The following is a 24,641-nucleotide window of genomic DNA, read 5'->3' as shown; positions in this document are numbered from 1 at the left end:
TTTCTATCTATCTTACTCATGCATCAGTCTTAAAAATTAAAAAAGGCACATGACTTAATAAAAAATCATCTTCTAGACAGTGAATTGCACTGAAGTGTAAGATTCTAATTTTTCATTTTCAAGTTTTCTTTGCCTTTATTAAAAATACATGTCATGTTAAACTTTGCATTTAATTTCCCCTGATAGCTTATAAAAGTGAGAATCCAAGAGAAAAAAAATCACTTGGGTTGACCTGAATAAATTTCTTCTCCATTTCTAAGAGTGTCAATGAACAACAACAAAATTGACAATTTCAGTATTTCACAGAACAGTAATTTAAAAAGACTGGAACAATTAGCTGAGCTGAGTTCTAGCTTTGTAAATACCAGCAAGACAGATTAAAACACAACCACCAAACTGTGTGAGCATATTTAATAACGCTCACAATTCTGTTTCTCACTAGTGTGGTCAGCAGCTTTTAACTCCACCACTGCAGCTCTCTCACCTGCCTTAACAAATGCAATCCTGGCCCACTTACATCTATTCAAGGCATTTCTGGAGAGATCATTATCTTGTCATCACTTTGATCATATCATCTTTTACTTAACACCTGGTTCCTTGGTTTCCCTACCATTTCGAGTACCTTTTACTTGCCTTCAGTTTCAAAACCACTTGAAATTTCTTCTCTCCCATCTAGCACTTTTCATATGTTATCATTATGGGTACTGAATCATTAATGCTGCTTTCTGAAATAAGACCATTTGCACCTTCCCCTACACTATCCCTTAGGCTACCCAAAAAAACTTCACCCACTGAAACCTTCCCATCAATCCTTAAAATTCATCTCTGACAATACCTTCCCAGAAAACTGGGATAACAAGGTCACTGGTGTGCTGAGCTGAATGAGCAGTATTGATTCTCACACCACCATAATCTTATCACCAAGGTTGGATGAGACCAAGATCATTTCATACCAATGTGAACCCAGCACTGCCTAATTATCCCTAAACCACACCCCCAAGACACCTCTTGAACACTCCCAGTGACAGTACCCCTGCCCTGGGCAACTTATCTCAGTCTGACTTCTCATTCAGTGCAAGAAAAAAATTCATAATATCTAATCTGAAGCTTCCCTGCTGCAACTTCGGGCCATTTCCTCTCATCCTTTCACATGAGACATGGCCAAAGAGACCAACACCCACCTCACTCCACCCTCCTGTCTGGCAGTTGCAGAGAACAATAAGGTTCCTCCTGAGCATCCTGTTCTCCAGGCTAAACAACCCCAGCCCCCTCAACCACTCCTCAGATTTGAGCTCCAGGCCCTGCCCCAGCTCCATTGCCCTTCTCTGGACATGTTCCAGCACCTCAGTGTATTTTAAGAAATGTGGGGCCCAAAACTAAGCATAGCACTCAATGTGGGGCCTTGCTCAACAGAACACCTTCCCTCTTAGCTGGACATGTTCCAGCACCTCAGTGTATTTTAAGACATGAGGGGCCTTACTCAACAGAACACCTCCCCTCGCAGATCTTCAAAAACTATTCCATTTAAATGCTCTGCTGGACACAAACTGAGTTATGCTACAGATTCATATTTAAAAAGCAAAAATGTTGTGAATATTGACCTTTTGATATTGATACTTCATTGTATCTTTCCACCAGATATTGAGACTTCATTGTCTGAAGAAACTCCCAGCCTTTAAACTCCTTTAGTACCTTGTATTTGTTTCCATTATTCAAGAATTGGCACAAAATATGTGAAGGTACAGCAAATAAAAAAATTCAAAACTACAACAAGGTTGTTCACACAGAGATTGTTTTGAATTTTGTGTGATGTCTCTCTCTCAGCTCTAATGAATTTACTGCATGAAGCCACAAAACATACATTATTTTATGCAACAGCAGAGGGAACAAAGACAAACTGAAGCACTTGTGAAATCAAAGCACCTTTTACCCTAGTACCCGTAGTAGTGAGGGCAGGACTTCCAGTCCACTATGAGACATTCATTTAAACACCTTGCAGCTTCAAGTTCCCATGACAGATCCTGCCCTTTAACAAAATCAAGTTATTCCTTTTAAATGTTATTGGCATTTTACGGGCTGTTAAAAGGAGCAGAGCTCCAAATGTTTATATTGCTCTGAGTCTCCCTGATTGTGTCCCATTCTGATAACCACCTGCCTGGCAAAGCTTTGATCAGGGATGCATCTTCTGCAAATAATTCAATAGGAAACAAACATGTTAGTGTTGTATTAAAACCAGAATGTGTACTGGGACCTAAGATTATTGGTCAGTGCAGGAATTTCCAGGCATCTGGTCTGTAGCTCACATTGCATGCAGTGAATTACATCCCAGTAATTGAGAATGATGAATGATTTGACTCTCTTAAATATATAATGAGGGAAAAAACAGAACAGTGAGAGCCAAGATTTAGGCAATTTTAGCCTCCAGGAAAAAAACAGTTGTAACCCAACACCACCTACAAATCTCAGCGGGTACTTTGGTGAGGTACTATGTCATGTACCTTGAGTAATACATCTTGCATTGTGGGCACAAAGAAACACTAATATTGATCTTCTACACTATGAGAAACCATATGTAATGTCGAAGCATTTAGAGGTTTACACAATAAGGTTAAAAAACCCACTTAATCTATTGCTTGGAGACTTTTTTTTTTCCTGCACAGCATTTTTATAAATCCCTATAAAAGGCAGAGGTATTAAAATAAGCGTTACAAAAGATTGCTAAATTGGTCTGATACAATTTAATGTCACAATGGCAAGATAATACCTCTTCCTGCAAATATTTCTGTAGTACTGTGGTGACATTACAAAAATACACAGTCAGCAGCATATCCTGAAGTTAAAAAGCAGGATAATTTGTAATTTCATGCAGGCATTTCACACTGGGATATCCTGCTGTGGTAAGAGACCATCCGGGACCAACCTCGCATTCACACAGATCCTGCAGTCAGAGGTCAGCTCACTTCTGTTATGGTTTGTCTCTCTTCCCAGCTGGCCACCCTCCTTCCTGCTGCACTGAGTGCAAAATGCAGAACCTCTTGGGAGACTTTGGAAAAGACTGTCTGTAAAGCTGCAGAGTTCAGTACATGGATGACAAGGCAGCTTATGGAACTTGGGGCCATCAGCCTCAATTTATTATTTCGCAACACCAGATAAAAAGAGGGAAAGGGAGTGAAAGTTCATATAGAGTCCTAAAAATACCATGCAATATTGTTTGGGTAATTTGTATGTATAGTTAAGAGAGTGAAGTGGAAAGCAGAGAAATGATGAACTGATAAAAAGAAGAAAGCTAAAACGGAAAAGAGTTTTAAAATTACAAAGATGAAATCCCCCGGTACTCTCCTTTTACCTATTGTGTTTATTTGGTAACCAGTGGCTAAAAGCAGTTTTCTGGTGGGTTTAAATGGTTGTTACAGAAATTCACGTGTCTCTTTTGTTGGTGGCTCAGAGACTTGCATGCTAAGCACTGGAGAAGATGAGCTTGTGAACAGTTTGCTGTTCAGTTCTGGCACAAGGACTGGATTTAAATATGAATGGGCAGATCTCCCGCAGCTGACAGAAGTGCCCACTCACTCCACTACTGCTGTAGAGATGTTACCACCAGCTCTAGGGCCTCACTTTTCAGAGCAGCAATTCAGAAAATGCATATTTATAACATTTTAACAACCAAACGAGTTAAAGCACAAAACGCTGGAATTGCAGAGGAAGCAGCAGACACCAGTGGGCAGAGCCCTAATTCGATGCATCTGTATTGTGTTGTGGGCTCCATCCTGAAAGCCCTACATTTGTGCTCTGAAAGGCAGCAGCTGCTTCCCATCTCCCCCAACACCCAAAGAGAGTTTTACGTTCAGAGCACTCACAAGCCAAGAACACACATCTCTGATGCTGGCTGATGGGGAGAAGATTTCTCTGCTTAGCTAAACTACTCCTCAAATGAGAGAGGATTTGCTAAGGAGATACACCGGGTTGCTAAACACATAGTCCAGTAGCAAGAGGCAGCACAAAAATTTACCAATATTTCGAAATACTGTGCTAGATTGGTGAAACTTGGTATAGCACATCCATATTTTCAACACTGGGAACTAATTTCCACAACCAGAATAATAGTTTTCTTCCAGAGTGTTTTCTAATATGATAGTTGACACAAAACAAAACAACAGAGAGTCATCTCCAAACTATTATTCAACAAACTCTTATCCACTGTTATGGTAAGCTTTTTCTTGCAATTTCTCATTTGTAGTCAACTTTTTTTTTTAACAGTACATTTTACCCAAGTGTCTTGAAGGACACAGCTATGAATGAAACAAAGATGCACCTCACTTTTCACTTTCTAGATGAGCCAATTTTTCCTTCTGATCTTGAACCTTTGTGTCAGTAAGTTTCTTATCTCATTAATCAATTTCCCATACAAATACCTCAATTCTTTCTTCCCAGCTACCCCTGACACACATATCTATAAAAAATATTCAGTATCTTCTGTAAACTCTTCTCCATTTCCCTAAATTCCTTCCTGCAATGATTATGGAAAAATGGTGAAAAGAATGGCTGGAAAAGAGATGAAACAAGTATTTGGAACATAATAGTACATTTGTGTACTATCATGCACCATTTTTTCCTCTCATTTCCTCTGCTTTTTAAGAATATGCATTTTTATTTATTGCTCTATAGAACCTGGCACCATGGGGCTTTCAAAGAACAAGTGTGATACTTATTTACTAGTACAATGCAAACAAGGTTGATGACTGATTAAAACAAAACAGTTTACTGTAAATGCTGCATTTACATTCCTGGTCCCAAATCTGGAATCTGGCAGTGTTGTATCTAACCCCCTTAGAAATGAGCACTCCTGAGAATCCTGAGAGGTTATTTACCAAAGTCAACATAGCAGACAAATATTATAACTATGCTTTCATCACATTATTCTGGGTTTTGTTATTTACCGTTTTGTTATAAACACAAAAGCAATATTGTCCAGATGTGTGAAAAGAAAGTCAGATGCTAACAAATTCCACCAAACAAAAGCCTAAACAAAAGCAACCACCTGGTAATTTACCCATTTGTGCATTTTTCCCAGAAGATTTTGTAATTCATAAATGAATGAGAAGCTACCAGAGTTCTATTTCTACAGGCTTTTATGCTAATTGAGCTTGCTCTAAACATTTTCATATATCACATCAAGTATTCAATGAGGTGCCAAAGCACTTTGTTAACAAACTTATTTCCCAGATGTGGCTAAAGCAGGGACAGAAGGCTTGAATGTTCTAACATACCTAACAATTCAATTACAGTTATCTTATGGTGCCATCACATATTTTTCTTCAACAATCAAACAACCTCAGCTGGAAACTCCAAGCAATAACACAAATAAAGGACCATCTGGCAAGAATAATTAAGGAAGGCTGGAAATAAAACATTAATTAGTTGTGTAGTCCAAATGACCTTCAAAGGCCTTATGATGAAATTATATCCAAAACAGATAATCATTTATTTCATGTTACAGTTATATTTAACTAAGCATGAATAAATAATAATATCATTTTAGGATGTGATTACTCTGTTATTGACTAAAACTGATTTTGCAATTGTCTTATTTTTCTATAACAATAAAATTAGAATGGAAAGCAACCTATATCAGTTTAGAAGGGCAGCCTTGGTTTTCCCCTGTTTCATATCAACGAGACAGATAAATCAACCTTGCCTAAAATTTACACAGCAAAGGGATAGAATGGCTTGCCAGGACAATATGCATGTAGCTAATTGCTTCTAAATCATTTACATATTTTTTTTCCCCCGCAATTTTGGAAGAAAAAGAATGGAAGTCTACAATTACCTGCTTTCTGATCTATGAAATTAAATGACATGCCAAATACTAAGGCTTCTTAAAATCTCTTCTAGAAAGAAAGATTGGTTATCACCAACTTAGGGAAGATAAGGCTCATACCTTTCAAAAATCTTTGCTACTCTTACTGATGACAAGTTAGTTGCAATTAAAAGAAATCAGCATTTTCCAGTGTAATTTGCAGATAGGTAATGGTGGTCTTCATGATCCTCAAAAGAATACAATGTGAAAAAGAATCTTTGAAAAAATATAATCAAGTCATTGAACAGGAGAAAAAAGTGCTCAGTACTTTCTCTGTTTTTGTACCTTATCCAAACTGCACTTAAAATGTGTGTATGAATTATTAACAAAGTTGCATCTGCATATTTTCTGGATTTGGTTTTTTAGTTGCACATTATTGGAAAAATATGCTAAGGCAATGGGTTTTTAAAGAGGACTATAATTAAGACACATTAATTACTTTATTTTATTATTGTACAGAACTGCCATCCAGCCAATAAGAATAGAGCCTTCATTACTTGGTGGAGTCACCTTCTCCTCATCCCCAGGCTACAGGACATGGAGCAGCTGAATGGATTATCTTGGAGCACAGCCAAGAGCACATCCTTTAGCCACAAGCCAGACAATGACAGAGCTCCTGGAAGTCTCAGACATCATCTGGATAAGCAGGCACAGGGGACAAAATCATCCCTTGGGAATCTGAAGACCAGATCCACTTAGAAAGACCCATTACTGACAAAAGAACCACGGCAGTCCCCAGTGCCACCCAAGGCCAAGGGAAGCTGAATGAATTTCTGCTGATAGATTGTTGTTTCCACTACTGAGCTGTGCCTAACACAACATGTTGGTACACCACTGGGTAACAAAGAGCACCAAGATCAGAAAGAACAATAACAGTTTTAAGTAGCCTAGAAGTACCTTCATTTACTCTAAATGCCTTTCTCTGCTGTCATGACTACATAAGGAAGGCAAAAGCAATGCAGTGGTTGAATGTGATACCAATAAAATTAAAACATAATTTTTTTATGCAAAAGATAATGGTTCAGGAAAATGCTAAATATTTCACACCAGTCACTCAGTTCTGTCAGAAGAATATGAACTAGCAAGCCAAAACTTGATGACTGAATCTAAAATGTTATATGGCTAAGGATTTCTTAGTATGGCACAGTAGCTCCACTGGGTTTAAGGGTAACTCAGCTGTAAGATTTTCTACATACTATTTTCTTACTAAGCAGTAAATTAAATTCACTGTTCCAGGGTGATTTCTAGGAGCTCTAAATGACTGAGCTTAACTTCTAGGACAGTGGAAGCCAATCTAAATCCAAACACATGTATTGCTAAGCCTTTGAACCATCCAGTTAATAGGTCACTGCTTAATATGGTGGATTGAACAAAGCACTGCTAGAAGAGCTAAAAAAGTGCTTTTGTGCTGCATGAAATGGGAAAATCTGTCTAGGTGAAGTCCTCTGAGCACAGCAATGATCATTTGCCAAAAATAATAAAAATTGATGGTAATTACGGCATACCACGCATCAAAAAATTGGAATTGTTAAATATGCTTTAATAGCTGAATTGTTCCAATAAAAAGTACAAAGTGGTTTTATGTATAACTTTTCCCTGACAAAACAGCTATTAAGCATTTTTCACACTTTCACTTCACATCTACATTTCAGGTGTCATTAGCAGTGACCTCGTAACAGGAAAACACTAAATGGCATTTGTCAGAGATGACAGTAGAGTGGAAATAAAGGAAGCAGAGTTTTTACCCCTCTCTCTGCCCAGACTGAAGCTGAGAACTGCAGTGTGGTATGAACACCCCAGACCCTGTTTTCTCCAGCTCTAACTGGAATGGCAGCTCTCATTTTTGTGTAGAATTTTGAGATATTTGATTGGAAAGTGACGCATACAAAATTCTTACTTTTCTTAATTTCTATACAATGTTGTGACTCTCTTGGAGGAAAAAAAAAAAGGTCCTTTTGTGTATGACAAACACATATACACAGATGTAGATACAGGCACAAACTATAGTGATATTACAGTTATATATGGTACAAGGTCAAGTGTCTTATGTCAATTTTCTCAGTTCCTCCACTGACATCTTAGATATTACAGTTATATATGGTACAAGGTCAAGTGTATTATGTCAATTTTCTGTCAGTTCCCCCACTGACATCTTTAAAGATTTTTTTTCTTTTCCTTCTTATCCATGAAGAATGTGAGGAAATCCAAAATGAATCCAAAAACTACCAGAAATTTTCCCTCTATTTATTACTTATTATTTAAAATGTTGATTTTTTTCAACTTCTGGACATAAAATTCCATAAATATTTCCATATTACTTTGATTGTGAGAGACTGATGTCCAGAAAAGTTCCCCAAGTGACAGTTATATCGATGTTCTTAAATAATTTGAATATTCTAAACTAAAATTTCTGCATCTCTTCTTACAAATGGATGTATCAGTAAAATAATTCACAAAATAATGTTAGGCTAATATATCAAACTAGTCCCAATATGTGCCCTTAAAATACTGTAAGTGAACTACAATGGTTGTACTTTAAAAAAACCAAAATTTATATAATTTCCTACTACTCTAGCTTAATATTTATTGCTCCTCCTGTCACAGAATTTCCCACTTTTATAATGCATTTTTTACCGTAGAAAATCACTGAGGTAAAAATAGGACTCTTTTACCCACATCCTAAAGGTTTTACATTTTTTTTTAAATATAAGTTTTGCAGAAATAAAAATAAGAAAGATTTCTCATAATAGAAAATACTACAGTTCTATATTCTATCCAAACAGAAAATATCAAGATTTTTTTAGTATGAAACCATCACACATCCATAACGTTATCAAAATATCCAAGAGGAATTAAATATGCAGACCACAGCTAGAACATACTGAAAAATTTTAAAAAATTAACTCAAGGGCAGATGCTTAAACAGAACACAGTCCAAAACCAAATAGTTTGGGCCAGGTCCCTGTTAACTGTAAGTATTCTAATTACTGAGACAGATGATGTTTCAAATGAATCTAAGCCACTTTGGCTGAGGTACAATTCCTAAATGTTGTATAATTTTATTTTGCCTTTTTACATCTACAACAAACAGTCACCACTAAAGAAAATTCGACCAAAAAGTAAAGTATTAAGTAAAGGATTCCTACTGCAGGAAGAATAGCACATGCTTTGTGTTACTGAGCCTGGAGCACTGGTCTCCAGCTTGGGACCAAAAGCCAAGGTTATTCTCTGTATCCCAACACCTTCTCCCTCTCTCCCATATTTTTTTTTCCACTTTTATTTTGGTTTGGTTTTTGTTTTCTGGCCAAATAATTTATCACAACAAGGAACCACAATTGCTCTCAACAAGTAAATAGCATGGCCAAATCCAGGTCAGTTGGGATTCCAGATACAGCCCCACAGTCCAGCACAACAGGGTTTGATCCCAGAGGGAAGAACCTGCTCCTCCTCATGGCCCTGTGTTTTCACAAAAGCTGCAGATTTCTTCAGATTGCCAGAAAAGCTCTGGTTCTCTGTTCCAGTAAAGCAGGAAAGAGTTCCTCACCCACAGACACTGAATTAAGCTGCTTAGACAACCAAGAGGAACAGATCTCCTGGGCACCAGGGAACTGTACTCTTCTGCTAGAGGTGGGCAGTCAATGCAGAATTCATTTAAAAATGAATATGTAACCTGGGAAACACTGTCATCAATACTGGCCTAACTACACATTCACACATGTTACAAATGGTCACTAATTTTGTCTGTTGCCACAGACCAAACTGCAGATACCCATAGATGTCAACAGGAGCAAGAGAGAGAGAAAGAAACCACTTTCATGGCTATTGTGAGAAGATGTGAATCTCCCTCTGGAATGTCATCTGTCAGTCCACTAACCAGTGAAATCCATTCTTTATGAAGTTAGAGTTTCCTGAGATCTTGGATATCTTAGGTTTAGCCCTCTTTTACTTCTGAGTATTAAGAGAATTTTTGTGTTCAAAAGAAACTTCTTAAAATGTTCTATAAGCCTTTAAGAAGTAGTTTTAATAACAGTATTTTACATGGTATTGAGAATTGCAGGAAGAAAGTCACTGCTCAGCAAGAAAATTAATATCTGGCACATTACCAGAAACCCACTGCAGGACCTGTGCAAGGTAATTTGGCAAGATATTCCTTCAGGCTGGAAGAGTTGATGGGCTCTCTCTCATTAATGAAGGCACACGGATGGTGTGACACCTTTCAAAGAATTCTGTACTGACAGAAATCTGCAAGCCAATAAAGCACCCCAAAATTTCACTCTTCAGTCTTCACATTGTCCCCTCTGTAGAACTTTACAGAGCAGAGTAGCAGCCAAATTCTTGTCTGACTCATCTCATTTCCTATTGGGATTTAATAATCTATTCTAATGCTTTATTTTGATTTTCAAGTGTCAGTCTGAAATGGGTTCAGCCCGCTTAAAAGTGGATGAGTCCACAAGGATTAAAATAGATAAATCATATCACAACTTGCAAATTTGATTCAGCTTTCTTACATTATTGGTCTGCATGAGAATTTGATATTTTCTATTCTCATAACCCATAAGCAGCAATTGCTTCAGAAACTGGAAATACGAGATATTTTATTAATTTTGCAGAAAAATTACCAAAACTGATATGTGTACTTGAGAAAAGTGATAGATAATCACTGTATGCAAAAGTAATGCTGCCTCTAAAAAGAAAAAATAGTTAATTGTAGTATTTTTAGTAAGTTACTTCCACAAATGAAAGTTTAAAAAATCATATTAAAAAGTAGCACAACCATTTTCCTGCATAATGTAAAAAGCCTTGATCTTGTATGCTCTGAGGGGTCAGTTACAGTCTCTAACTACTTGTTCCAAAGTAAAATGATGTATAATCATTTGATTTTTCTTACTGCAAGGAAAGAAAGCTTTATATTTTCCATAATTTCATAAAATCTTAATTAAGGTAGATTTTTTTTCCACATTTAACACTTCAAAGTGAATTTTTTCCAAGAGTGCATACACTTCAGATAAAATGCATTCTTTTTTCCTAGGAATTATGAATGCACATTTTACCTGCACATTCGAAACAACCTATTTTTATAGTCAAAGAGGATCCTGTACTTTAATACCTTGGAGATAAACTAGAAATTTGGCAAGGGGGATAGTGATATTATGACTTCTGCTTTTTCCTGAGAAAAAAGTTAAAATCTGTGATCAGGTAATAAAAGACTGTCTTAACACCAATATAAAGGACATGAATTATGTAGGAGCAACCTACATTCAGGAGCTCTCAGCTTTGGAACAAGGTTCCTTGAGTCTTTTGAGGTCTTAGAACATATGGGTGTGCATTAAACTCTCTCTTTAGCACCTGTGCTCAGCAGTACAACAGTGGCAGAGTGCCACGAGTCCTTCATGTCATGATGACTCCTCTCTAATTGTAGATTATTTTGCAAAACAAAATGGTCACTCAGCTCACTTGTCTGTTACAAATTCTACTTTCCTTTCTCTTTCACACAACTAACTTTCCAGACAGGTGTGCCAAGAGACTCTCAAATGTCTATCCAGGAGATAATACATAATCTTCCAGAAATCTTAATACATATCCCTCTTGACTTTATTACTATATTGCTGTAATATTCCTTTACTAAGAGATTCTGATTTTCTTTGCTTCTATTAAAACTACATGTCACTAGGCAGAGCAAAATTTGCACTTTTGGAGTGCACAATACTTGAGGAAGATCAAGACCATGGTAGCAGACATTTCCCTTAGATAAGACTGATATCAAGCATCCTCTGGAGCCCAGGCAGCATTTTAAAGTGTGGCTGTTGATGGTTGCCAAGAGAAGTATGAGGGAAGCATTCTCTTGGAGAGTAAATTCAGTGCAGCTTGAAACACACTCTCCTGCTATAAGAGAGCATCTTGCCTTCTCTCAGCCAGAATCAACTCCAACAAAGAGGTAGGGAAAAACTGGAAATGTGTGATAGTGTCTAAGGGTGGAAAGCAGGGAAAAAAAAACCTGTCCCATAAAAGGCCTTCCCAAATACCACATTTTTTTTATGAATGTCATTACTTATACTCTATAATACTTTTCTGTCAGAAAAATTATGTTAACATTTTTGAATTTACAGTTTTACCTGATTTATGCAAAATACACATGCCTGATTTTGATAACTTAATGAACTCATTCTAACAGCTGAAGAGCAGCTGTCATTTCATCTGAATTTACTGAATTTTAAATAATTATTTTTAAAGCTATGAATTTTACAGCTTTGCAATGTAATTAAATTCAAATGTATCCTGAGGTTTCAGAGTGATTACAGTACAACCCATCACATCCAACAGTCCCAAAAAGGGCAGAGAGAACAAACTCCTCATAGTAAAATTTTTCCCCAGCATCTCATAGTTTGTCAAAGTAAACTCACATGATTAATCTGACTAGTGCACCACAGATATTTAACTCCAACTCATTCTGACTTTTCATTCCCACAAATATCAGTGCCAACACATTCAGTGCTCTCTGGAAGCTCTAAGAATCTGTTCATCTTGTACAGTGCATTGGTAAAATGCTAATGACAATGAGTCAGATCCTCCTTGATGTAAACCATAGATGTCTTTCTGTTAACTTAGAATCCTGCAGAGTTTCTACTTAAAAGGCATTTTCATTGCTTGTTAATGCTGGTAAAATTCAAAATATGGTGACTTGATGAAACAGCTGTTTTCATGATTAAAAATTAGATTACTTTTATTGTATATTAGCCTACAAACGGACACTTGCGAAAAATTTTGTGAGTGTTAATTTACATTAAATAAGTCACTCTTACAGCAGACATCCCACATCAATTCTCATAAATCCAGAATACTGTGTAGCTCCTCCAAGTATCATACCCAGCTCACCAGAAAATGCTGAAGTACAGAACATTTCATCAAATCAGCTATTTAGAAATCTGCTTCTAAAATTTAGTCAACACTGTTCCTAGAGGAATACTTCTTTAATGCTCAGGTGCTATTCAGCTGAAGTTCATTATCTTTTATGCTTGCTTCACTTCATTACTCAGTGAAGAACCAACCATTACAAAAACGCTTCCAAATGAATACTTTTTAGCCATTTTTCTCACAACCATCCAACAGTTTGCCCCTAATACAGCCCAAATTACAAAATTCACAAAGTTACATAGACCTTCTAGGAAAAAAGGGTCTTTAAGAAAATACTGACTGCAGAAAGCACAGAAGCCACCTTGGAAACAAGGTAAATGAAATTTCTTCATTTCCATCTCTCCAATTCATGTCATTGACATGTAAACAGACAGAAGCAAACCAAGAATGATTTCTTTTTCCCCCACTTACTGTCCAATCTTGCAGATGAACAACTACCCCTATGCTACCATCTTCCCAGACCATGCAAACACCATCGCACAAACACTTTGTAGAACACCCTTGTAGCTATCAAACTTCTCATGTGGATATGTGAGGTTAGTCAGTACCAACACAGTTTAAGGAAATCTCCCTTCAGCACAACAACCAGCTGCTGCCCAGGGTCATCCAGAGAAGTCACTAAGTTGGGTGGAATAAACAAGTAATGACAAGTTAAAGGTAGCAGCCACTTACTTTTGCCAGGCATGGTGAAAGCCAACTCGATCAACTGACCCCTCTTCGCCAAAAACAACTAGCTCCACCTTAGTCTCACTTAAACAGTGCTTTGCAAGCCCAGTTGATTCTGGTTAAAATGGGCTAAATGAGCCCTGGTAACCCACTCAGCACAGCTGGGAGAAGGGTAACCCCAGCAGACAGCAATGAGGAGCAGCTGGGCTTAGAAACAGGATTATAACCTTTCCACTGGCACAAGTGGACCAGAAAGAATAGATACATTTACATCTGAAAGACAGGCAATCATTCTTAAATGAAGAATCAATGCTGTGTGCATTCCTGATGTGGTCATCCAATTCTCAGTCAGCCACTCACTCCGTATTTGTAAAATAAAATCAAAAATTCATCCTAAACTTTTCTCTATAACACATTCCAGGCACACCTATAATGTCATCCCAGCAATCTTTTAACCATTCCATGTCTTAAAATTCAAGCACATATTGTACGTACCCAAGTGAAATTTTAAGTATTGACAAACAACATTTATTTTCCTTCCTTCAACACAGATGTGAACTGTAAGCTTTCAAGCATACAGCATTGAGTGTAGAACAGTATAATTAAGAACTATATATTAGAAACAAAATTATTTTTGTGATCTCATATTAGTTCTCTTTCTTGTGTTACTCAGTTTGTATTAGTCTGCTTATTTAACAACTCAATCTCATGGACAATTAAACAATACTCACAGAGGTATACGAATGTCCAACCCAATCAGTTCCACCTTATTAAACTCTTCTTTCATTGTTTTGTTGCATCCTGAATTACACAGTCAATACGGTCTCCTCAACAGGGCTACACTTGTGAGCACATTTTAGAAATAAAATCTCAAACTTGACAGATTTCACTATCAGAATAAACTGCAGCTGCTCTTTTAAGTGTAAAGCAATTTTTCAGTTGTTTGGATTTTTTTTTCCAAGAGCTTCCACTGTCTTTTCTTATTTCATTTCTGCAGTGATTTAAAAGTCACAGAAATAGAATTCTTGAAATCACTTGCTGTCACCTCAGAGGTATCAGAGTTTATGGTAAAACACAAACTCACAATCTCCCTAGCATCAGCTGCTGTAGCAAAGTTATTTACTGCACTATATGGAGGTACTAATCTTGTTTTCCATATTCCTGTTGAAAGCTGGTGACACTCACTCTCTTCCCAACCACCATGGCATGACATGCAAGTCAGTTTGAAAACCATGTCACAACACCTCGACAGCAACATAAACATTGATTCTTTCCAAAGGTGACAGCAGACAGAGACTAGAGAAGACAACTTTTACTTTCCTTCAGAAAAGCCATAATTTCTTTTAGCTTCTGTCATTTCTATGGCAGAGAGAGACACTCTCTTGTTACATATTTATTTTGGTGTACAACATTTCTGAATGATGAATCTCAGAATGAACTACATCTGGGAAAGTAATTTCAAATAAAGTATCTTTAGCCATCACAAAAGAACAGGTTAAAACACAAGGAACTTTAAAGCTACTTTCTCTTTCGATTATGGGCAAAGGGTTGTTTTTCTAAATTATGATAAGAGCAATACCTAATCTACTGATGTTCTTTATTTTGGGAGAAATCACCTAAATTTCTAAAATAAGGAACACACAGTGTTGGCAAAGCCAAATTAAATTCTTTATAACTTCTCCTACATTCCTCTTATTTTGTGCAGTAGATGAGTGATCTGAAATTTGTCAAAGGAAAGGTATAACTCTCATATTTTGTTATAGCAGCATACATCAGTGACAGGTCATGCCTCTTTGCAATAGAGACCTTTAAGTGATACTAAATGAAACTATTATATACATACCATATTTCATGTGACTGCCAACATTAATGCATTGTTCCAGTAATAACCATGAATCTACTGTGACATATTTGGGCTATTTCTCTGTGTAGTTATAATAAACTTTTGTCCAAGAGCATTTAAGACTGTAGTTCTCATTATCCTTGTTGTGTGACCTAGAAGGGTCCTTGGCAATCAAAATTCTGACACAAAAGTTCACAGTTCAAATCTGCCTTTCAAGTTGTCCCTTGAGACTACTTGTACTGATCCCAAGTATTTTCTGACAGCTGTGTTGAGGTCCCGTGATTATAAATTCCTATCTTCTAATCTTTTCACTGGAAAGGGCAGCTGCAAGTAATGGCAAGTTAATTGCAGCATATGACACAAATTCAAATAAATGCTTTAAAGGATTTGCAATCTATACTTAAAAGAATAATTTGGTGGCAATAATTTCAGTGTAAATCTCCAAGTGCTGAAGGGGTCTAAGTTGTTCCTAAACAGTGCAGAAAGATAAAAAAAATTGAAGTACGTTTTATGGGATATAGGTCTCAGTAATTGTCATTGCATGACGGGGTTTTTGCTACACCAATGAAAATGAAATTGCTCCTCACACAACCTGGCAGCCAATACATAGCTCACTCATGAAAGGAGATCAACTCAAACTAATGAAAACCTACTGTAAATATATTTCAGTTTTTTCCTTAGCTATGGGACTGCAAAAGTGTGTGATGTTTGAAGAAAAATATGTTATAATGTGGTACAATAAGGCAGAAAAACAGAAAAAAAACTTGCCCATACTGATTAGAAACATAATAGAAGCTATACAAACTTATTTTAGTTATTTGCACTTGCAATTATTTTCAAGTAAGCTGTAACAACTGTAATAGAGACCTGTCAGCTGCTGTCCTATCTCATGATCAGACACATCCGATCTCATAAACTAAGAAAATGCAAGAATAGATGGGTATGTGCATAAAAGAAGAATGATGCACACTTTTGGAGGAGGTGACATTTCAATACCTAGAGAAGAACCAAACCAATGGCCCACCAAGGAGCCATTAGGATGATCCAGTCTGACTTGATCCGTAACATACCTTAAAGAATTGCCCCCAGTAGTTTATGCATCAACCACACAACATTTATTTAGTGACAGAGAATCCCTGAAACCTTTGAGAAATTCCATTTCTCTTTATAGGATCTTGCTGTACCATTTCCTGCTACATTAAAGAACTCAATGTAGAGCTAGCAATTTTCTCTCTAAAGATGAGATAAACTTTAACCAGCTCACCTTAACCTTCATTCTGTTAACTACACTCAGATCTTCAGCCTGTTATAAGCACTTTTTCAAACCTCAGACAAATTCTTGTCTCTCTTCTCTTGATCCCTTTACAATTATCCAGCCAAAGATATTTCAGATAAATATTTAAGGAAAGGAGCAGACATCATAATTTGATTATTGGACTGTAACAAAATTTTTAAGAACATGTGGTATGGATGCATTCTCTAAATTATTGCATGCTTTACTGTAGGACTTTAAGTTTCAGACCTAATTTTACACACCTTTGTAGCTCTTTAGGATTTTCTGTCTTAATGTCAAAAGCAAAATGAATAATGGACATTGGGCTGCTTTTCAATAAAGACAAATGCTGAGGATAAGAATAAAGTTTTAAGGGCTTAAAGCAGTTTTTAGCTCTTCAGCAAAATGTACACCTGAAACCAATTTTTGTAATTTCTGTAGCATATTTTTAAGTTATTCAGAAACTTCTCATAGCTATATCAATTGATGTGTAGGTGAACTAACCTACATTACAGCCAAAAGCAAAAGTACACCAAAATCACCCTGTTTAATGACCTTTTCACAAGGCCTTTCGATGGCATCCAGGCTTCTTTCTGTTACATAAGAAAGAAATAGATATTATGTTTTCACTCAAATCTGTGAAGGGAGCCTTTGCTAGAAACTGAAGTTCTGGTCTCCTACACATCATTGCCCTGGAGGTTAAAGTGATATAAGAGTCAAAACCTGTAGCAAGTAAGGTCACATTTCCCTGTTCCTGTCCTATGTGAGTGCCCAGAAAACAAACTGACCTAACTGGCTGCTGGCTTTACGAGTCTCAGGTAAGCGCTTTTTAAATCAGCAGATGTACTAGACTGTACAGCATGTTTCAGTCTGCCTCACTTCCCCTCTTTTATACTCAGTATAGTTAAAAAAATCAACAAACAAACAAAACCCCACTAACAAACAAACCCCAAAACCCCAAACAAATAAACCAAACCAAACAAGTAAGCTCTACCCCAAAACAGTGAGAAAAACAGGATGTCTTCCTTTCAAACCTTGCAATGCAAGACAGGAGACAGATGATGACTAAAGCTATCAGGAGAGTCACACCCCCTCATTCCCCCAAGAAATGCCATGAATTTTAACACTTGGAATTGAGTAGGATACACAACAGTAGAGAGGCTAGTCAGAGGATCTCAGCCACCTCAGCCCAGTTGCACCAGGGCATCTCCCACACTGATTCATCTGCAGGTTTGGAGAGATAGTACCCAGGAGCTTGGTGGAACAGCTCGTCCAAGGCGTGTACTCTTCAGAAAATGTACAAAACTTTTTCACTTTTATTGTCATTTAAATGGGTTTTTTTGGTAACAATTTTCAGATTTTCAAAACCCCTTTCTACATGAAACTGTTCTGTGTAAAGGAATTTTTCTATTGTGTGATTTGAACAGCATTTTTTAAAAAAAGAAAACTCAAGTTTGCTGAGTTGTAGATCTTTAGCATAAAATTGAGATAGTTTTATGTATTTGTTTGGATGAAAGAATTAAAAAGAAGCCTTTTGAAGGATCTAAACATCCCAACATGCCATTAGTAATGCAACTAGTCATACCTCTTTTATGGCCCTATGATTTCAAGGGAACAGTGTAGGAGAAAGAAAGGTTCAGGACAATAGTGCAGCAACAGAACATCTGTAAATTACCAAGTATTTTTTATTAGATAATTAGCAACTGGAAAAGTAGCACATGCAAATATTCTAATGGAATAACTCCCACTAGCATGCATTTAAATGGCATTCACAAAATAAGCCAAGAGCACCTGAGGTGTTAAAGCTTTAAAATTGCGTATTTTAGCAAAACAGAAGAATAAGGCTAATGAGTTAGGTGTATATTATTCTTATATGCTTATAATAATCCCTTAGCTAGCAAGTTTTAATTTTTTTTCAAGGTGTTATAAAAATTACCAGAATAAGTATTAGTCAGAGGTACCTTTTCAGTTATATCTTCAAATACCAGCAGGACTAATCCTCAGGTAAAATAGCAAAAGCTTAATGCTATCGTATTTCATTTCAAAGGATTTGAGCAAGGAAATAATTTCAGATTATTAAATCAGTTCATTTTGAAAGAATTTGCATGGAAAAATTGCACTTGTTACAAAAGTTTGTTGCATTTCTCATAAACACCCAGCAATCTTCCCATCAAATTACAGGCATATTTAAGAAATTGGCCCTGAGTTCTAGAACTCAGCAATTAATAAGTGAGATGTTGAGCACCACAGATGAGTTTCTTTGTCCTGACCTTGAGCAAGGAGTCATTGTGAAGTATCATCACTGCATTTATACTGTGAGTAGTGTAGGAAGACTGTGTCCCTCACACTTCATCATGCATCACTGAACTGTAACAAACTCTGACAGGTATAGAGTGTATCTCTAAATATTATGACACTCTGCTAGTGACAGCTGGAAAAGAAAAGCTGGACACAATCACAGTTCTCACATTTACTGGAAAAGATGAGCTGCCATCCACAGCAAACATATTTCAGGAAACGCTAATGAATAAATTTAAAAAAAAAATATTTAAATGTCTCATTTCCTGACATTTTAAAATGCAGAAAAGCACCAGTAACAATTGCAGATGCTTTTACTGCCAGCAATTAGTCTTCATGTCTTCTGTGTAACATTGTCATAGAAACCACTGCTAAAAAAACCAACAACCCCCTAAAAATCTAGACAATTCAATAACCTTGCTCTATTAAAAAACAAACCATGGTAAAGGTCACTTGCCAAAGCAATGATGTTTGCATAATAGTTGCATATGAAGACTCAAGCTTGGAATGTCACAAAAAGTATTCCAAGAGTACACTTTTGGCAAATTGAGTTTTCTCATTAACCACAAGTATCTCTAAAGTAATTTAATTAAATATTCATTTCAAAATGAGAAAATTACATTCAAGTACTGCATCTCATATAGATGACAAGTACACAAAGGAGAACTGCATCTTCCCACCAGTGCTCACTTCAGCTTACAATTCCTCTTTAATTATTTTGATGAGTGTGCATTTAATTCAAAGCTTACAGTTCTGTAAGTTCAATCACTCTGTTCAAATATAAATGTTCTGAGATGTACAGACATCTACTCTTTTGTAGTTCAACAGAAGGACACTTCACCCAAAAAAATCTTCTGATATTTTCCAAAATAACTTTAACATCTGACAGTACAATTTCTCTCACAGCCAACCAGGTATGTGCTACACACATCTGTTGAACTCAATGCTCTCTTAAAAGCTGCTGCTTTATTTGCATGATGAAATACAGAGACTTTCCTTAATAAAAAAGAGTATTTATTTCTAAAAATGATTACTAAACCATAGTTTAATTCCAGAAACATAAGTTTTTAATGCAGCTATGCAATAAACCAGCATGCTGGAACAGCCCAAATTTTTAATCATTACGAAGTGAGAAATGAGCATTCCAAAGGCTTCTGTTTATGCTTTTTAATTATTTTTTTTCTAAATGCATTTTTGTTAGCATGGAGATACAGTTACAAAAAATTATTCAGAAGTTATAATAATTATGGGTATATCTCTGCTGTAACTGATTTTTGCAGAATCAGGAACAGCTTGGTTTAATAGTTTCAGCTAATTCTATTATATTATTAGATTTATTGCTTTAGAATATTATGATTTTAAAAAAGTTTAGTCTTAGAGAGTATGTATATGACCAGAAATACTTCTTTTCCATCTTACCTCAAATGTTTTCTTATCATTTACATACTAACATAATTGACTTATACTAAGCATTCTGCCAAATCATCACACTTGATGCTTCATAGATTTTACTCAGAACTTTCTTAAAAAAATTCTCCTGGGATACCTTTTCTTATACTTTATGAATGTGTGCAGTAAAAAAAAAAATTAAATTAACTGCCTAGGTTGTTCCTTTGATTATTAGGTATTTAAAAGGAGATTAATTTCCTGAAAATTGCAATTCTGCTTTTTGGCTCTCTACTCAGAGAAGCTGAAGTTAAACACTTGAAACTCCAATCTGACTTACTGACCTTGCCAAGAATGTCAAAACATCTCACCTTTGAAGAAAATCAGTTCAATTTTATTAACATATGAACATTTCCAGCCAGCAGACCAGAATATGTTGACAGCACATTTCATACTATTTGGGGCATGAGGTAGCTTATAGCTATTTATAATTCTGATCTTGATGCAGGGAAAAGAAATGGGATGGTTCATTTAATGTCTTCAGCAAAAGCAATGTCTAAAGGGATATTTATTACGAATGCTTCATCTTAAGTTCCCTGCACATCCATAGAATTTCATGGGTTTTTCCTTCCTTTTCCCATTTTTCACTAAAACTTCCTTATTCTTTAGCAAATTGAGTTGGGAGAGAATTAATAATAAAGTAACAGAGAGACAAATAAATCAAATGTACATTAGAGGTAGCTGACAAAGTCAGTCCTGAATCTTTTCCAAGACCTCTCCTTTTCTTTAAATTCTTAATGCTAAACTTAAAATTCTCAACACAGGCTTTTCAAAAGTGTTCAGGATCCAAGAAGTTGAACAAACAAGGTAGATTAAAATGGAAAGAAGTGAAGAGCAGAACAGTGAAAGAATGGAAGAGGATAAGAGGTAAAAATGTTTGTACAGAGATATGGAAACAGCAAGCAGGTAACACTCAGATCTTTACTCCAACTTAATGGATATGGTGACGTATTATTGACACATCTCTGTCTTCATCTGTTAAAAAATGATACCTACTAATGCTTAAAGGGCTTTGAGTCTTATGGCTTAAAAGTTCCTAAAGACAAATTGATCCCTGAGTCAACAAGAGCCAAAGAAGCAGACTGATAAACCCCTGATCTTCCATTGCTGATTCATCTTTTCCATATGAATTAAACCCTAAATGTGGAACATACAATTGACTTGTTTAGTGAATTCATACAAATTCAACAAACACCAGCAGAACATCAATAGAGCTGGGTTTTTTTTCAGACTCCATACAATAAATCTACATGCTTGACTGCTCTGAGTGTAACAACATTCTTAGCAATTAGATGGCCACATTCTCCTTAAGCAGATGGAACAGAGGTTAATGACACTTGAAACTGCCATATTAAAGGCATTTTTATGGTGACCACTTGTTCTACTCACTTCAGTGCAGTGGAAAATGGAGTTTGACAGAAATGACAGGTGACCTGAGGTTCACTGGAAAGCCGCAGTTAGTATTGTGTGTTCTTGGTCTTCATTTCTGAGTTCTTCTTCCACTCAAGAGGTCTTCAGAGAGGATTATGAATCAGAAATGAATTCAGCTCTTTTTTATGTCACAAAATCCGTATTTTTTGTTCTGAGATTTCTCATAAATTCAACATCTTAATTTAAATACTTACAATATTTTTCTGAGAAATTCTTCATTTCAATTTTTTGCTTCTACATTGAATAAAGATGCAATGCTGATTTTCAAGATCTATTTCTTGCATTTTAGGGTTATACTTCACTCAAAGTAGGGGTGAAAAAAAAAAACCCAAGATTTTTCTTTTGTTTAAGTCTGACCATATATGTGTTACAACCACTTGACTACCACACTTAAAACTCATATCACTGTGCACTGAAACTTTGTGAAAGGCGAGATCTCTGTGACATTAACGCTATGCTTGATAGTACCCCTCTACTTAATGATCTGTTAGATATCCTTTTATTTCTCTGTTTCAGAGGGTTTATAACTTCAGGACACATTCCTTCCAATCTGAAGCTAAGCATATAGGATAGCAATCCAGGAAGAATTTTATTAGGCATATACTCAAACCTCCTATAAAACAGATTTAAAATAAAGATCTCTTTTTATGCTTTTATCTAAAAGGGAAGATTAACAAGAGTTTTGTTGGCACCTACCTATAACAATTTTTTCACAGTGAAATGATTCTGAATATGAAAAATGACACTGTAGAATACAAACCCTCCAATATTTTGCTACAAAGAACTTGGTATGTATTGATCTTTTTTATTACTATTTAATTAAATGTTACAGGAGTGGTGAAAACCACAAAACCAAAATGAAGTTTATCTCATAAATAATATCTAGGTCAAAAGAGGCCCAGATATTAAACCCAAGGCTTTTCACTGTAGGTGCAGTTGTGAATAAATACCTTGGATGGAAGTGTTGCACAAATTTCTATAGGAGCTGAACACAAGGGAATTGACAAAGCAGAAAGAGGGGGGCACATAAAATTCCATTTGCATTGGTCAAACACAGTAGCCTGGTTTTGAAGTTCACCCCCTACAGTCCCCTCTTGATTTTGGCTACAGAGAAGTTATGGCACAATAATTTATCTTTGGAGGAAACCACACTAGAAACTCTGTCTTCTGTGTGCACCCACAATCCCAGTGGGTGTGCAAATGTCTTGAGACTGGTCTTCTGGAAAATCTGTACAGCTGTACACAGTAGGATTGTACATGAAAGTGAAATAAATCTGCATTTCTTGTTGTGGCTAAAAGAAAAAAATATGTTCATCTTCCCCAAGAAATATTTTAAAATCCCTTAATTTTATCGCCACCATTGGAACAATATATAAACCATATATTGGATTGCCAATTTTACCCCACGGATGCAAATTTCTCAAAAGCAATCTGACTTCCTCCAAAATACATTGTTATATAACAGGTAATTTGAGTCAAATTACTGCAAACCTCTTAATCATGATGGAAAGTGTAATATTTTTAATGTGTTTGAATAAGAAATACTTATGAAACATCCTGATTTTTTGAGTCACATAATGCAAGTGTACACATTAATGAAATTTATAGGATTGAATCTATATAATAATCTAATTAATGTATCCACCACTATCAGTGTTATTGCAAAGAATGTTTATTTTAATCAGATAGAATGTATTTCCCCCTTAGGTGGTAGAGTGGCTGCTCCTCTGAACGTGCATTCCAGTGGGACACGGGGACTGCTTTGTTGTGCTTTGTTGCAGAATGATGAGTCTAAAATATATTTGTCAATATTTTGTTGAACTGAAGCCTGAAAATGCTCCAAGCTTCTGCTAAATAGTTTTTCATCAGAGACACAGCATCATCTCTGGAAACAGTAACAGCAGCTATTACAGTCATCCCTGTGGCTTGGAAGACGGGAGTCCTCCGGTGGGAGGACAGGAGTTCTCCTCTCAGCATTGCCACTGACTGCTATTGATTGCTCTGTCCACATCCAGCCCTTCACGTTGAAGAGATCTCATTTCTCTTGCCCTACAAAGCAGAAAGTTTGGATTGCACATTGTTCACTTCTGGCAACGCTGGCATTACAAACTCAATTTCCAGCACAGCAGTTCCAAGTTTTATTCACTTAGCCACTCAGAACAAACATTCCTCATTTATGAAATTGTACTTAAGGCACTTAGATAGCAGTACAGAGGGTTCTCTTTTGTACCAGTCAGAGTCTTCCTACATGATGCAAGGAAAAATATATTAATGTATATGGAAAAGGAAAAAAAAATCGGGTTCTTCACTTGAATGGGAATTTAGGAAGCCCCAGAGATGCTGAGTTAGCAACTGCTTTTGTGAGTGTTGCTAATTTTCAGCTGACAAGCAGCATTGGAAAGTGGAGTGGCAAACATTTGCAAAGCAGTATTTCTTTATGGAGGTTTAATGGGTATCAGAGTTCTGCTTTGACATCTTTTGAAGACCTGAGCCCCACTTCAGGAAAATGAAATTAATCATGGATCCATTTGGAACTGAGCAAAATCTGTTAATGTTTAATTATGTTACTGTATAAGGCTTTGCTTCTTTCCCTGTCACTTCAGGGTCTCCCTCTAGCTTGTCCTTTTTACAACAAAAAACCAAACCAACCAACTCATGGTTCTTTTTAAATACTTCCTTCTTAATAAACACATTGTTATGCTCAAGTGAACATTGCTTTCAAGTGTTTTCAAGGAAATGGAAAGCATATTTGGAAACTATGAATCTATCATTATCTGTAGATACAATAAAAGTCTGAATGCTTGTGGAAACAAGAAAATGTTAGGGATTTAAACACCTTTATTCCTTTATCATAAAGTCCCATCACTGTTAGGTACAGCCACAGAAACCTTTATCTCCCTCTTGCAGCTCACAGA

General features: G+C 36.3%; 1 protein-coding gene across 4 annotated transcripts in view; it reads right to left on the bottom strand.

Annotated features, from left to right (window-relative positions):
* The window catches only part of ATRNL1 (attractin like 1), a 436,152-nt gene that overhangs the window by 152,043 nt on the left and 259,468 nt on the right, over positions 1 to 24,641 (bottom strand). The window contains exon 27 of one of the 4 annotated variants that reach the window (XM_039709191.1): positions 23,264 to 23,775. The exons of the other annotated variants lie outside the window; for them this stretch is intronic. Coding sequence (XP_039565125.1) covers positions 23,746 to 23,775 — 30 coding nt within the window. The 3' untranslated portion in view covers positions 23,264 to 23,745. Of the gene's footprint in view, positions 1 to 23,263; positions 23,776 to 24,641 lie in introns of those variants that run through there. 4 annotated transcript variants of the gene reach the window in all.

Source organism: Passer montanus, unplaced genomic scaffold (genome assembly GCF_014805655.1).
Source record: "Passer montanus isolate IOZ18808 unplaced genomic scaffold, ASM1480565v1 scaffold21, whole genome shotgun sequence".
NCBI classification, from domain to species: domain Eukaryota; kingdom Metazoa; phylum Chordata; class Aves; order Passeriformes; family Passeridae; genus Passer; species Passer montanus.
The sequence above is the reverse complement of the archived record's forward strand: the minus strand, read 5'-3'. Positions and strand labels throughout refer to the sequence as shown.